At 60.2% G+C, this 14,599-nt stretch overlaps 1 protein-coding gene across 2 annotated transcripts in view; it reads right to left on the bottom strand.

Annotated features, from left to right (window-relative positions):
* The window catches only part of ALDH1L1 (aldehyde dehydrogenase 1 family member L1), a 47,118-nt gene extending 32,748 nt beyond the window's left edge, over positions 1–14,370 (bottom strand). For both annotated transcript variants that reach the window (XM_060163849.1, XM_060163850.1), the window contains exons 1-8: positions 14,240–14,370; positions 10,286–10,437; positions 8,649–8,883; positions 7,728–7,893; positions 5,999–6,100; positions 5,156–5,245; positions 3,892–4,029; positions 1,838–1,963 (exon numbers count right to left, since the gene is read on the bottom strand). In XM_060163849.1, coding sequence (XP_060019832.1) covers positions 1,838–1,963; positions 3,892–4,029; positions 5,156–5,245; positions 5,999–6,100; positions 7,728–7,893; positions 8,649–8,883; positions 10,286–10,412 — 984 coding nt within the window. In that variant the 5' untranslated portion in view covers positions 10,413–10,437; positions 14,240–14,370. The remainder of the gene's footprint in view (positions 1–1,837; positions 1,964–3,891; positions 4,030–5,155; positions 5,246–5,998; positions 6,101–7,727; positions 7,894–8,648; positions 8,884–10,285; positions 10,438–14,239) is intronic.
* Between the last annotated feature and the right edge of the window lie 229 nt (positions 14,371–14,599).

Raw genomic sequence — 14,599 nt, 5'->3', positions numbered from 1 at the left:
CCAGCCCCCGGTGAGCCCTAGGCTGACCCTGCCTGGCCTCTCTCAGGAGGCTGCCCCGGATTTGCTCCCGCCCCTCATCCTCCTGGAGACCATCAGAAGCCGTCCTGAGCCATCCCTTCTCCCCGGGCCTCCACCCAGGCTCTCACCCTCTGGTGACAGGTTTCCTTGAAGCCCCAGCTCACACTTAATCCTGGGCATCCTTCAAGGTCAACTGCTAAATCACCTCTTCCCCCAAACCTTCACTGACTGCAACGCTCGCTCCGCCTGGGGCCAGCAGTCCCTGTCGCTGTGTGGGCACTGCACTGCACGCCGGCCCTCCTGGGGTGTGTGGAACCCGAGCGGCCGCGTGGCCTCGTCCAGACCCCAGCTCGGCGCCTGACAAGCCGTCAGATGCAGGCAGCCTCCCCTGCCTCGGTCTCCTCATCTGGGCGAGGGGCTGGGGGCAGCCCTGGGAGCATCCCTGGAATGAGGCTGGCAGAGCTCGGGGTGCAGGAGCCCGTGAGGCCTCTGCTGCACGTCTGGAACTCAGTTTAGAGTAACCCGGACACTCTAGGAGCATCTGCTTTTCTCATGACTGTTGGGCTCACGGCCAGCGGTACTGAGGTCCTAACAGGTGCCACTAAGCTGTTACCTCTTCTGCCACGAGCCTCAGCCATCCCGGTACCACTCGGCCACCAGCTCCAAAAGGCAGTCTGTCTAGCTGGCCCCGTAACCCCGGGGCAGGCTCAGGCCCAGGGCCAGAGCAATTGCTCCAAGAATACTTTTTGAATGAACAGGCTTGTTTTTTTAATAGACATTCAGAACGTTCAGCCTCCACCTGAGGAGGTGCTCGCTGCCCCCCGGACCGGCAGGCTCCCCCGTCCCCCCTTGCTGGGTCCTGCGTCTGCACTGGTCACGAGCACGCAGTGGCCCCGCGGCCGCCGCCTGGCCCTCCGCGGCTCCCCGGCTCTCAGCATTTGCTGTGCCTGCCGTCTCTCTGCACTTGGGTCTCAGCGCAAACCACGTCCCTACCCAGGGTGGCCTTCCCCGAACTCCCTTCCGCAGCAGCCCCGGCCTCCAGGCACCTCGTTCCCGTCACCGTTACTGCCCTCTGAGCACATCTCCCGTCGGAAATTATTTTATCCCTTGCCTGGTCGTTCGCCAGCTCTCTTTCCTGTGAGAAGGGACACGCGTGACAGCAGAGACACCGCGGACCATCACACCCCTAGTGTCTGGACGCGTATCTCAAATAAGCGAACCCACGACCGAATGACTGAACAGCTGAAAAGCCATCCAGCGCCCTCTGAGCAACACAGCTAAACACCCTCCAAATCACGCCTTCCAGGGAGAGGGGGGTGGAGCAGAGAGCAGGAGGGCGGTGCTGGGAAGTGGCCGATGCCTGGACTCCAGGTAGGGGGGACACCGGGCCTCCAAGAGGGCAGTGGTGTCCAGTGGCACACGGGAGGGGTGGCCCGGAGTCCAGGGCGGCCGACTGTGACACCTGTGCTGGTGACCACGTGGGGGTCTCCCTCTCGGGAGGCCTTTCCAGAAAGTTCCGGCGCACATGCCCTACGGCAGGACAACTGGGTCCTTCAGCTATTCTATTTGCCCACTGTTGACAGTGTGTCCCCAGAGGAGTCGGACCCAGCAGCCGAATCCTAGGTCCCAGTGGCACAGGAAGGAGAGGCAGGGGGCATCAGGAAGCCCCGTGACAGGACAGGACCAACACTGTGCCCGGGGCCAGGACATACGTCCTTAGAGGGTGTGCACAGCCCGACCCCAGGGGGTGCGATTTGCGAAACGCACCTGCTGTGCACCACCTGCCCCACCAGACGGTGGCCCCGCAGGTGTCTCTTACCCGCACAGCCTCCGCGGTGACCAGGTCCTCCTCCGTCAGCTCGAGGCCAGTGCTGTCTGCCCCCCTGAAGAGCTGCGAGGCTGGGATCATCTTGCCGTCCTCCAGCTGGATGCTCTTCACCAGCAACTGCCAAAGGAAGGCTGTCGGGACCCGAGGCTGCCCGAGCCGTGGGCACACGCTCGTCTCTATCCTCCCCGGAGGCAGGCCCGGGAGCCCAGATCCGGCGAGGAGGCTGCTGCCATAGGGACCCACTCGAGCTCCTTCCCTGCCGTCTACCCCACCATGCTCTCAAGCTCGAAAACCAGTAATGGCTGGGTTACCCTATAAAACTGATGCCTACTCGTTAGACTAAAGTAATTCAAGCACTACCTTGAAAGTCAATGGAGAAAACAACTAATCACGCAAGAGCCCAGCTTCCAGAAACTCCCTAGAAACCTGGCACAGGTCAGCAGGTGCCCCTCGGGGCAGAGAAGCAGGTGAGCTCACGGCACAGACCGCGTCTGTCGGGTAACAGTGCTCTATGGAAACGGCACCTTCTGCACACACCGGACGGAACCACAGCCGGGCTCCCGGCTGACTGCCCACCCCTGCTGTCTTCCCAAGATGCTCTGGAGCTTTCTGGAGCTAAAGCCCAGCCAGGCCCCAGCTGGAAGTTCCCGAAAGACACTCAACCAAGGGTCTCCGCGAAGGCTGCTCCTTTACTTTGCCGGCCTCACGATTCGCGGAGGACTTAGCCCAACCCCCTACTTCCTCCGCCTGCCGCTAGCGGTCTACACGTGCACCCTTCTCACTGACCGCTGTTGGTGGGTAAGCACGGTCATGGTCATGCAGAGAAGCCCAGGGCCTACGCCTCGCTGCCCCTCACCCTTCCCCAGTGGGGCTGGAAACCCAGGCCTGAGTGCCGTGAGGATGCGGGCGTAGTCGGCAGAAGCAACTCACAGCGCAGAGCCTGCCCGGGGGGCAGAAGGAGGCTGTACGGCTCCATAACCTGTATCTTTGCTGAGGGTTTTCCTCTGCCCTGGCCGCTTCCCTCGATAACTCACAAGCACTAGAACTCGTTTCAGATCTGCTTTGGGAACATGATCGGAGACAGATACGTAGCGTCTGAAGGCATCAACCACGAATACCTCAAACACCCAGTCACTGCAGATTGCAGGCAGCCTCGGGCCAGCGGGGGGGCACCCAGCGTGAGCTCACGCCAGTCCGACGAAAGCTGCCCACACCCACCTGGCCTGTGCGTGCCACCGCTACCAAGCGTTCAGCATCCCAGTGTTTGCTGAAATTCCCCAAAGTGCTCAGAGACCCCTGCCTGTCCTGCTTCTTCTCTGCCCCTGTACCTTAAGGCCCAGATCTGCCCACCGCTGCGTGGGGTGAGCACTAACGCAGAGTATCACGGCTGAGCGGTGGGCCTCAGAGCCAGCGCTAGGGCTGGACTCCCAGCTCTGCCACAGGCTAGCCTGGGTGAAGATGGCCAGGTGATTTAACCTCTTTGCGTCAGTTTTCTACTCGGTAAAATGGGTATAGTACTGATACATGTCTCATACGGTTGTTAGGAAAACTAAATTAAACCATCCAGCTGTTTTTGAACAGTGCCTGGCACGCAGGGATGCTATAAATATTTAGTTGCATAAATCGTAGCTGTCACTCTGAGCTGCACTTCTCTAAGGTGAGTCAGAGCATGTTATGTGCCCGGTGTGGCTTCTTTGTTCAAAGAGAAGGAAACTGAGGCACAGAGGTCCAATGACCGTGCCCTGGGCATCCGGACTCCAGGTCCGGGCTCCCCGGAGAGGGCCTCCCCAACTCTGACACCCGCCCAGGGCACCCAGCTTGGGTGGGGGCACCTGGGCAGGAAGAGCCCAGGGCCAGCCTTCCCGGGACAGGGAAGAAGCAGGCCGACCCAGCAGTCGAGGGTCTTCCCTCCTGGAGCCTGTCGTCTCCTTTTCCCGTTTCCTCCAGAAAAGCCTGGAGCCTCCCTGTGGGGCCCGAGCCCCTGGACAGGCGTGTGTGGCCTTCAGCCTACAGTACGGACAGGGGACCCACAGCAGCAACGTTACCATTCGGTCGTCATTCCCGAAGAGGATGAGTCCCGCTCCGGTGACCACCCCTGGCCGATGGGCTCCTGGGATGGGCAAAGTTTCTCCCTCGGGCACCAGGCCTTCAGTGCTCAGCGTCGAGCTGAAAAACGTCAGCTTCTGTTGAGGACAGGAAAAGCAGAAGGTGCTGGATGAGAGAGGCCCACTGTGGGGGGCCAGGAGGGGCTGGGGGGGCTGGGAAATCATGGGGTGGGGGTGAGGGTCAGGGCACAAATGGGGGCACAGACGAGACCTGGAGAAGGCACTGAGGCCTCGGAGGGGCCCTACGTCACCGCACACTGGCCCGTGACCTCCGACCCGGGGGGACAGACACCGGCAGGAGGTCTGCTGCAGCATCGCCAAGTGAGGGTGCTGCCTGGGGACACCACCAAGCCCTGGCTACCGTGCAGAGGGTCCGGTGGCGGCGCAGGCAGCAGAGACCCCGGACGGTCTGGCAGCCAGCCTGCGAGCAGGGGTTGGGACAGCCGGGGGCTCCGTGGAGGACAGGGCTGCCCTCGACGGTGCTCGGCCAAAGGGCCCCACCCCCGGGGCAAAGACAAGTCAGGGCTGGGCCTGGGGTCTCTGAGAGCTGCTCAAATCAAACACAAATGCAGACCAGCCTTGAAGAGTTCCTGAGCAGACAAAACCAGTTCAGTCACAGGAGCAGAGCTTAATTTAGCTTACTTTGCAAGTTGGTCAAGACCAACTTGACCTCAGTCACGTCTTGCTTGTGTCTCTGGAAATCGTAAGCAAAATTTGCACTGTTCCTCAAAATGGATATGAAGTAACCGTTAGCCAAATCCCTATCATTTGAAGAAATTCTTGTTATAACCAGACACTGCCTCCTCAATTCACAGCTCATCAACAGACCGCGTGTGGTCTGAGGGCTCCCGGTCCCGGAACTGTCTTTTCCGTGTGTGCACAGTAAACTTACTTAGCAGTACTTCGCCGATTCATCGGTTTTACTTCTGCTACTTCGGGACTTCTGACAGCCCGGGGCTGAGAGTCGAACAACCAGCACAGCTCGACCCCAGAGCTGCCGCTGCGCCTGGCGGCCTCGCTCTGCGCCAGCCCCTCTCCCTCAGCCGCGGGTCCTGAGGGAGAGGCCGAGGGGGCCGGGGGCACCTGGCTGGGGCTGGGGGTCTGGGCAACGGCTATGTACCGCTTAGTTCAGCCACATTCCGATAGCTGTGCAGCCAGGGGACACACACGGAGCACAGCCCGTCCCGGCCACGCAGGGACACACCTGCCCACAGGCCTCCGTCCAGGCGCCCGGCACCTTGTCGTTCCCGCGGATCCAGTTATGAATGGCCTCTGCTGGCTGATCCCAGTTGATCTGCGGGGCAGGACGTGTGTGCTCAGCGGTCTCTCCCCTCTCCCTGACCATCTGGGCAACACCTCTGGCCTCCCCTCCTGCCCTGATGACCCTGACACTGGGTGGAGCCCTGGGCACAGGCTGGGAAGTCTGGCTTCCTCTCGACTCCAGTCGGAGGCCCAGAGCTGGGCTGGGCCTCCCCCTGGCAACTCGGATCTGGGGGCGCGTGGACCCTCAGTCTTTCACGGGATGTGAACTCCAGGATGGCCTGGGGGAGATAATGTTCTGTGCTCAAGATGGCCAAGGCCCTACACAAAGTGCAGGTCTGTCCCATCCCATCCCTCCCCCCCGGCGGCCTCCCCTCACTTACAGGGCTCACACAGATCCCGACAGAGCACCCCGCGAGCCCTGAGCACAGCTACAGCCCAGGGGCCCACCTGGGCTCCCGACCTGCAACAGTCCCGAGGAATGAACTCCCTCTGGTGTCTCATCTCAGATATGAGGAGCCAGCAGCTCGGCTGATTTTTACACCCTCCCCGCCCCCCCCACACCAGCTCTTCTCCCTGAGGGCCCGCTTGCCTCTTCCTAAGGAGGAACCGGGAAGCACCCAAACAGACCCTGTTCCCTGCCTGTCCAGGTGCCACTCGAGCCTAGCGCATGCTTCCTGCACTGGGGCTGCTCTTTCTTCTGGCCTTTAACAGGTACGTCCTGGCTGCCCATTTTCCCCGGCCCGGGTACAGGCAGGCTTTGGGTGGGCAGGGCCCTGGCACTCACCTGGGCTGTTTCCTTCTTCTGAATCCCCTCGTAGGTGGCGCCGTCCTCAGGCTGAGGGAGCCTGGGGGCTCTGCCCTCAGCGATCAGCTTCACGGCCTGAACCTGGGGAGACAAGGGTTGGTTGGTGTCCCCAACATTAGGGCCCCCCAACTCTCAGACCCTGGGTTCACACTGAGTCTGGACCAGGCCACTCACTGAACAGACCCACCTGGCACCACGTGGGCACGTGACGGGCACCCACGGAACGGGTGCTGTAGGGACAGGTAAAATTAGCTCCAATCTACTTCCAGTCCGATCAATGACTGCAAGACCCCGCCCTCTCTCCCACACAGGCCCTAGAAGATCACGTAAGCTAAAGCCCTCTACGGTGTAACACACACCAACGTCCACGTTTCGGTCTAAAACCTTCCCTGTCTCTTAGGCAGAATGGCTCCTGGACTGCGTGATGGGTTTGGAGGTCCCTAATAAGTTCAGCAGGAAGCAGTTTCTCTGCTCCAGGAAAGAGGAAGGTTGTGGAGAAGAAGTCACGGAGGTCGGGGAGGAGAGCCAAGGCGCTGGGCCCGGAGGGAGGGAAGGTGGTGGTGGGAGCCCCCGGAGACCTGAGGCTGAGAAGCCGGGAGAACTCAGAAGCGTCTAAGGCGGGACTGCCCCGGGGGAACTTCCCTGGTAACGGACGTGTTCCACGTCAGCCCCGTGTGGTTTCTGGGGACCTGAAACGTAGCCAGTGAGGCTGATGACCTTGATCTTTAACTACAAGCCATTGAAATTAATTTAATAACCACCAGTGACTAGCGGCTGCCCACTGGACGCCGCCCTGAAGGATGCTCTTGGTTGTTTTCTGTAGGATGAACAAGATGACCCCTTCCTGCCTCTCACGTCAAACCTCCAGCAGGTCTCCCCGCTCACTCCTGTGAATCCAAGTGGATCCAAGGCCCCATAATGGGGCCCAGGGCTGGGGGCGCAGCCACTGCTGTGCTATGGAGATGTCCCCATCTGACTCCTGTCCTGGCTGGCCTCCCCCGCTGGACACACCACCTCTACGGGGCCTGCACAGCCAGCTCTGACATCAGCCTTTGGGTCGGCCCTCCTCCTCCTGCGCGAATTCAGTGCAGTGACCACACCTGGGCCAGCCTTGGCCAGAAGCCCTCAAGACCGGAACGTGTGACAGAGGCTGCCAATCAGAGTGCTCCGCCATGCCGGCCAGTGATTGGCTCGGGGTCATCACATGACCTGAATCGGCCAATCAGAGTCTCCTCTGATTTTTTATTCATAAATTCTAGGGGAAAGAGGGTTTCTCTTCCCCTAGAATCAAGACGTGTAAAACTTGAGCCACCAGTGACTACTTTTCCTCCCATTTAAGGGCAACCTGAGGATGAAGCTAATCAAACGGAGGAAAGTAGAATCAGGGTGAAGCAATAGAAAGAATCTCGTGACAGGCCTTAAGCCTCTGGATTCAGCCAGGCTTGATGGCATCCTGCCTGGAGTCTTCTATCTTAAATGAGCCCCAAATGTCCCTTTTTGGCTAAAGCTTGTTGAGTTGTTCTGACAGTTGTAAGCAAGAGTCCCGCCTATACAGTATTATATGTCCTAATCCTGCCTCTGAAACCCTGAAAGGAGCGTTCTCCCCCTCCAGAAGCCTGGCCAGCTCAGGGCAGCAGGCTGGAGCTGGGCGGGGTGGGGTGGCGGTGGGGTGGGGGTGCCAGCAGGGGAGGCCCTGGGGCAGCCTTACCATCCCTTTAACGCCTTCGGGGAAGAGGAAGCGGCTGTACAGCGTGCTCACGGTGTCGTCCGGGAGGATCTCACACTCTTTCTGGAGCAGAAGGTCCCCGGTGTCCAGACCATCGTCTGCCCAAAAGATGGTAAAGCCGCCCTTCTTGTCTCCATGGATGAGGGTCCTAGGGAGCAGAGGAGTGGAACCTGAGTCCGAAGGAAGGAGGAGAAGGAGGCCCTGGGGGCTGCCCCTGTGACCGGCGCCGCCCTGCAGCACACCCCCATCTCCCCAGGGGAGGACTGAGGACGGAAGATGGCGTTTACTGATGCCGACTGCGTGCCAGGTATTGTGCCGAAAGCCTTAACGCCTCGTGTAACGTTATCCTCCCCACTGGTGTAACAGCACCGTACGCCCCTTTCACAGATAAGGAGACTAAGGCCCAGGGAAGTGAGGAGACGTGACTGGAGGTCAGGGACCTGAATCCTAATCAGACCAGCCTGACTACAAACCCGCTCTCTCCTCCAGCTCCGATGTCTCCCCTTCCTGACTGCTCCTCTGAACGGCTCCACCCTCCAGACACATACATCACCGCTCGTCTCAGACTAGCTTGTTCAGGTGATTCCTTCCTCCATCTCTATCTCTTTCCAAGCGGGGGGCTGCTGAGAGCACCGGTAGCTGGAGGGAGCCCCTCAGCCCACTCTGCCCCGGCAACCCCGCTGCAGGACGGGAACGCTTTGCGGTTCACCGTGAGGATGCAGGGCGCACGGCGCTGCCTGACCCCAGTTCTTCCTCAGGGATCGTGCTGTGATCTACCGCACGGACGCCGTCCAGCAGCGCGCACAGGCGCCGCGTGCCACCTGCTCCTCAGGCGCAGAGGAGAGCTCCGGGCTGAGGGACGGGGGCGACTCAGGCAGGGGGGGTGTCTGGGCCCTGTCTCACCAGTTGATGGCCGACGCCCCCCGGTGCCGGGGGAGCAGACTCGGGTGGTAGATGATGGAGCCGTGGCGGGGGGCGCTGATGATCTCCATGGGGATGAACTGGCTACAGAAGGGCAGCACGTTGAGCTCGGCTCCCAGGGCCTGGTGCGTCGCCACCACGTGGGGCAGAGCCTGTCCCCGTGCCCGCCAGCGGGGAAACTTGAACACTGGCACTCCATCCTCGTCGGCCTTCAGGCCTGCGGGACAGCGGGTGAGAAGCTGCTCCCCGCTGCTGCACCCGCTCCGACTCGGCACCTCTGCCTGCCCCGCAGGGTGGCTCCCGCACCCCCTCCCCAAGCCTGTCCCCCGCTGCCCAGCCGGGCTGCTCTGGACAGCCCAGAGCGGACGGCGCCGGCCAAGGCCCAGGTCTCAGGAGCTGCTGCGCCAGGACTGACCTCTGCTGACCGCCTCCCTCTCCCAGGCGCCTGCCTGACCCCTGGCCTCTTTAGCTGCCCGGAGCAGGGCGCCCTCCCCGCGGGTCGGATGTGCAGTCCGCAAGTCCCCATGTTCTAGAATGCGGCTTCCTGCCTCTGCCTGCCCCGCTGCCCCTGCAGTCACTAGCCGCTTCCTCCGAGCTCCCCTCTGCCTGCCCCTCAGCCCCTGTCCAGCACTTCCCAGCCCTCGGTTCTCTGGGACACACCTGGCTGGTGTGTGGCCCTGGCTGACCTGACCCACTGTCGGCCCCTCTGCCTCTGTGCCCCGGGTTCAGGGACGTGGGCCCACGTGAGCAGACCAGACCACGCTTGCAAAAGTTGTCCCCACTGTGACCAGGGACATCTGCTGGACACCTGAGGTCAGGTCAAGAAGCAGCCCCAGCCAGGCTCAGAGCTGCTGTCGGGGGTCCCTGAGTGGCTGCGGGCAGGACTCAGGCTGTGCTATGGTTGTGGTGGGCTCAGATCTGGAGCCGGGCTCTGGCTGGCATGGGGGCAGCCTGCACTCTCCATCTGGGGAGACTCTCTATCCCTAACGCGCCAAGCCCTGGGGCCCGGCAGCCCCGCGAGGCCCCTTTCCTCGTCCGGACCCATATTCTGAACCCATCAGCCCTGAGAAGGACCCGGGAGGGGCCTGGAGGTCTGTTCCTCGAGCTGAGGGCCCTGCTTCCTGCTGCGCTGCTGAGATGCCCTCGGGAACTTGTCAGAAATGTGACTCCCAAGTCCCTCCCGTCCCTCTGAGCAGAAACTCCAGGGGGTGCGCCGGGGGCAGCGTCGGGGCCTCAGCACTCCGCTCAACAGGTGCCCCCCGAGACGCGGTGCAGGGCACGCTCACGTCTGAGAACACTGGCCGCAGTGACTCCCGCCTGGGGGCCTTTTCAGAGCATGGGTGCTGCGGCCGGGGGGAGCCCAGAGTGGTCAGACTGAAGGGTCCTGGGAGCAGGCCAGGCTTCTCCACGGCTTCTCCAGGACACAGGCCCCACCCCGCAGTCCACTTGGTTCCAGAAAAGCCCAGCGGCCAGCTGGCACCTGAGCAGGATCTGGGGCGGACCACGAGTGGCCGCTTCTGTCCGGGGAAGCCCACAGCCCCACACAAGACCCCGCAGGCTCTGCTCCCACCACCGCCCACGGGGCACCGCCTCTCCGTGCTCCTGGGCCACCCACTCACCTAGGGGGTCCGCCTTCCCATCCTTGTCCGGCACAGTGAACACGCCCACGACCTCGTGACCCTCCTCCCTCAGGTGGCAGTAAACTTCCTGGCCGAACAGGCTCTGTCCGATCACTGCGATCTTCATGGCAGTGGGGCCGGGGCGGGAGGACCTGGGAAAGGAATACGGCCTTGGCGTCAGACAGGGCTTGCTGGGCCAAGGGGGCAGCCCAGCCGCCCCCGCCCCAACCCCTCGGCCCAGCTCTGGGCTCCCTGGGCCGCCGGCCACTGTGGGGAGGCGGCCGCATGAGGAACGAAGGAAGAGGTCCTGAACGGTGGGCCTGTAGATACCGCAGCGTGAGTTGCGTGCGAGCGCAGCCTCGGGGACTCCTCCCTGGAACCTCCAACACGGCATGGGGCGCTGCGTGTGGTGTCTTCCCAGGCGTATCTGAACATGTTTCTGTAACTAACCAGTCCTGTGACCTCGGTCAAGTCACATCAGCTTCAGTTTCCTCACTTGTTGATGAGAAAGATGCTCCTCAAATGCTGCCAGGCTCTCCCTGGGCAGGAAGCAGCAATGGGCCTGGGCTTTGGCTGCATAGAGACAGATGCCCAGCGGACGGGCCGAGGACGGAAGGTGGGGTGGGAGGTGCGACAGGGGCCACTGGGCTGCATGGGAAGACGCGCGGCTGGACCAAAGTGTGCTCATTCATTCACCATGCTCATATCCGTAAAACCTATTATCTACTTGATACGTTTCTTTAAATTATCTATCTACAAAAATATACATTTTTAGAGAAAATTTTATTGAAGTACTACATGCTTCGGACATACAGAAAAGCATACAAACTGTAAGTATGTAGCTCAATGAATGTTCACAAACTGAACACACCAGTATAATCAGCGCTCAGATAAAGAAACACTCCAGAAGCCCATTCGGATAACAGAGAGGCAGGACACGGGTGGGCTCCGTTTACATAAATGGAATCACAATGCGTGATGTTCTGTGCATCGTTTCCCCTCAGCGCTGTCCATGTAGCTGTGCTGTGTCCATTCTCATTGCTCCACGGCGTTCCGCTGTGAGCATAAACAAATACGCTCACGTTTCCATCCTACTGTGGGTGGACAGCCGGGTAGTTTCCAGCTGGAAGCTATTACCGAGGCGGGTGTGACACAGATGCTGGTACATGGCTCACACTGAATACAAGAATACACTCCCGTTGGGTGTGTACCTGGGAGCGGAATTCCTGGGTCCCAGGTGTGAAAATGTTCAGCCTTACCAGCCTCTGCCAGTTTTCCAAAGTGGCTTTACCAATTTCCATGTGCTCTGCGTTGCAGCCTCCTGTCTGTTCATTTTACTCTCCTGCTGACAGGGACTGGAGCCATGCTGCTGGGGTTTCACTGGCGATTCCCTGATGGCTGCTGAAGGTGAGCACCTTTTCCCACGTTTATCAGCCACTTGGATTTCTTCTTGTCTGTTTTTTCCACTGGGTGATCTTTTCCTGACTGGTTTTGTAGGAGGTTTTTGTTTGCTTGGTATTGTTTCATTTTGTTTTTAAATAATCTAGACTATGAGTCCCTTGTCAGATATATTTATGAGAAACACCTTCTCCAGTTCTGCGGCTGGACTCTTCACTCTGTGGTGCCTTTCGATGAACACAATTTCTTAAACTCTATATAGTACGCTGCATCAAAGTCTCCCTTTATGCTTAGGGGGCTTTCTATTCTGGTAAAGAAATCTTTGCTTCCTCCAAGTTCCTAGAGATGTTCTCTTCGTCTTCTAAGATCTTTATTGTTTGACAGAGGAGCAAAGGCAACACAATGGAGCAAAGATGGTCTTTTCAGCAAATGACGCTGGAACAACTGGACGTCCACAGGCAAGAGATGAATCTAGACACACATCTTACACACTTCACAAAAATTAACTCAGAATGCATCATAGATGTAAATGTAAGATGCAAAAGTATAAAACTCCTAGAAGACAGCACAGGAGAAAACCTAGATGACTGAGTATCCGGTGACTTTTAGATACAACACCAAAGGCACGATTCAAGAAAGAAAAAAAATAAGCTGGACGTCATCAAGGTTAAAAAGTCTGCAAAAGACACTGTCACATGAATGAGGATGGTGGTCCTGTGTATGTGTGTGGTGTGTGTGTGTGGTGTGTGTGTGGTGTGTCTGATATGTGTGTGAGGGTGGTGTGTATGTGTGTGTGGTGTGTGTGTGTGGTGTGTGTGTGGTGTGTATGGTGTGTGTGTGTGGTGTGTGGTGTATGTGTGTGTATGGTACGTGTGTGTGGTGTGTATGGTGTGTGTGTGTGGTGTGTGTGATATGTGTGTGAGGGCGGTGTGTATGTTGTGTGGTGTGTGTGCGGTGTGTATGGTGTGTGTGTGTGTGGTGTGTGTGGTGTGTGTGAGGATGGTGTGTATGTGTGTGGCGTGTGTGTGTATGGTACGTGTGTGTGTGTGGTGTGTATGGTGTGTGTGTGTGGTGTGTGTGCTATGTGTGTGAGGATGGTGTGTATGTGTGTGTGGCGTGTGTGTGGCGTGTGTGTGTGTGGTGTGTATGGTATGTGTGGTGTGTATGGTATGTGTGTGGTGTGTGTGTGGTGTGTGTGTGGTATGTGTGTGTGTGTGGTATGTGTGTGTGTGTGGTATGTGTGTGAGGATGGTGTGTATTTGTGTGTGGCGTGTGTGTGTATAGTGTGTATGGTATGTGTGGTGTGTATGGCACGTGTGTGTGTGTGGTATGTATGTACGTGCACGTGTGTACTGGCAGAGAAAACGCCTGGAAGGACTCACACAGAAATATTAAAAGTCACCAGCTAGGGTTTTGGGGTTTGGAAGTCTTTTGATGATGGTAATTCTCTTTTTCTTTCCAGAATGTTTTTTTTTAATTTTTATTTTTTTATTGAGCGTATATTACTTGTGGAAAAATAAAGGGGACAAAGAAGATCCCTTTGGAAGCAGGGAGGCAGGGTCAGGGAAGACACCTGTGGAGCGGGCGGGGCAGGAGCCCTGGGCAGGGACAGCCCACCTTGGGCTTTGGCGCCCCTTAAGTCAGATGGGGGAGGCGCAGAGCCCACGAGGGCCTCCCGCCCGGTTGGCGCCCTCGGTGCCCTCCTCCCGGGGACGCTGTGGGGCTGAGGTGGCACTAGAGGGACCGTCGGGCTCCCCAGGCCCCCCGCCCCAGCCCAGCGGCCAGACCCTGCCCGGGGGGGGGGGGGGGCGGGGGGGTGGTCCCCTGCTCCGAGCACACTGAATTCCGACTCCGGTACCTGAGGGAGATTCCGCCTCCCCTAGGCAGGTGGCAGGTGAGGGGCCTGGACAGATGCGCCAAGGGCCCGGGCTCTGAGTACACGGAGCTAGTGCAACCCCCAAACCAGGTCGTGGGGCGGGGCTAGGGCTCTGGGGTCCCAGCTCCCCAACCCCCGCCCCCTCCCGCCCCCCCCCCCCCCCCCCCCGGCGCAAGAAGGACGGCGGCGCGGGCGGGGGCGGGGGGAGGGCTGGAGCTCTCCAATCACAAGAGATCCTCGTTCCCGGCCCCCAGATCTGGCCAATCAGGGGGGACCATTCCCATCCCGAAAATGGGGTGAGGGTCTTGGAGGGGGGGCAGGCGACGCAGCGGGGCAGGACCATCTAGTCACCTTCGGTTCGTCTCTTTCCCTCTCCGGCCTCAGTTTCCTTTTCTGTAATTGGGGCTGATAACGCCCACCCAGGCCGCCCCGCCCTCCCCCACGCCACCGCTGCGCGATCCTCCACAGGCCGTGCCCCGCACCGCGGTCCTGTAGCCAGGGGACCCCCCGCCAGGCTGGAGCCTCGGCTGCCCCCAGGGGAACCCTGACTCGCGTCCCCGGCCAGGCTCGCGCGCCCGCAGGCGCCTCCGCCGGGGTGCCTGAGCCCAGAGCCCCCGGAGCTCCCGGAGTCGCGAGCGGGGGCGGCCTCCCTCCCTGGGGCGCCGGGGACCGGGACTCACCACGCACGGGAGGAGCGCAGGCGTCGCTGGCCAGAGCGGACCTCTGAGTCCGGGTCCGGGCAGGGGACAGCGCTGGCGCTGGCCCGGCCTGGGCGGTGGGGAGGTGGGGCCGGCCCCTGCCAGTCCCGGAGCTCCGGCCAAGGCCAGAGCCCGGGAGGGGAGGGACCGGGGCGGGCGGAAAGTCCCGCCGGGTGGGGTGGGGAGGGCGCTGCCGGGCTGCGACCCCTCCCGGCTCCACAGGGCTTTGCAAAGGCCCCGTGGTTGTGAGCACCCGCAAGGCTGCCGGGATAAGGGGAAAGTGGCCAGGCGGGTAATTTCACTCACTGGCTCAGCAACTCTCCACGTGCTGTCAAGGTCTTG

The sequence above is a fragment of the Lagenorhynchus albirostris genome, chromosome 10 (genome assembly GCF_949774975.1).
Source record: "Lagenorhynchus albirostris chromosome 10, mLagAlb1.1, whole genome shotgun sequence".
Taxonomy (NCBI): domain Eukaryota; kingdom Metazoa; phylum Chordata; class Mammalia; order Artiodactyla; family Delphinidae; genus Lagenorhynchus; species Lagenorhynchus albirostris.
Note: the sequence above shows the minus strand (reverse complement) of the source record. Positions and strands in the feature narration are given on the sequence as shown.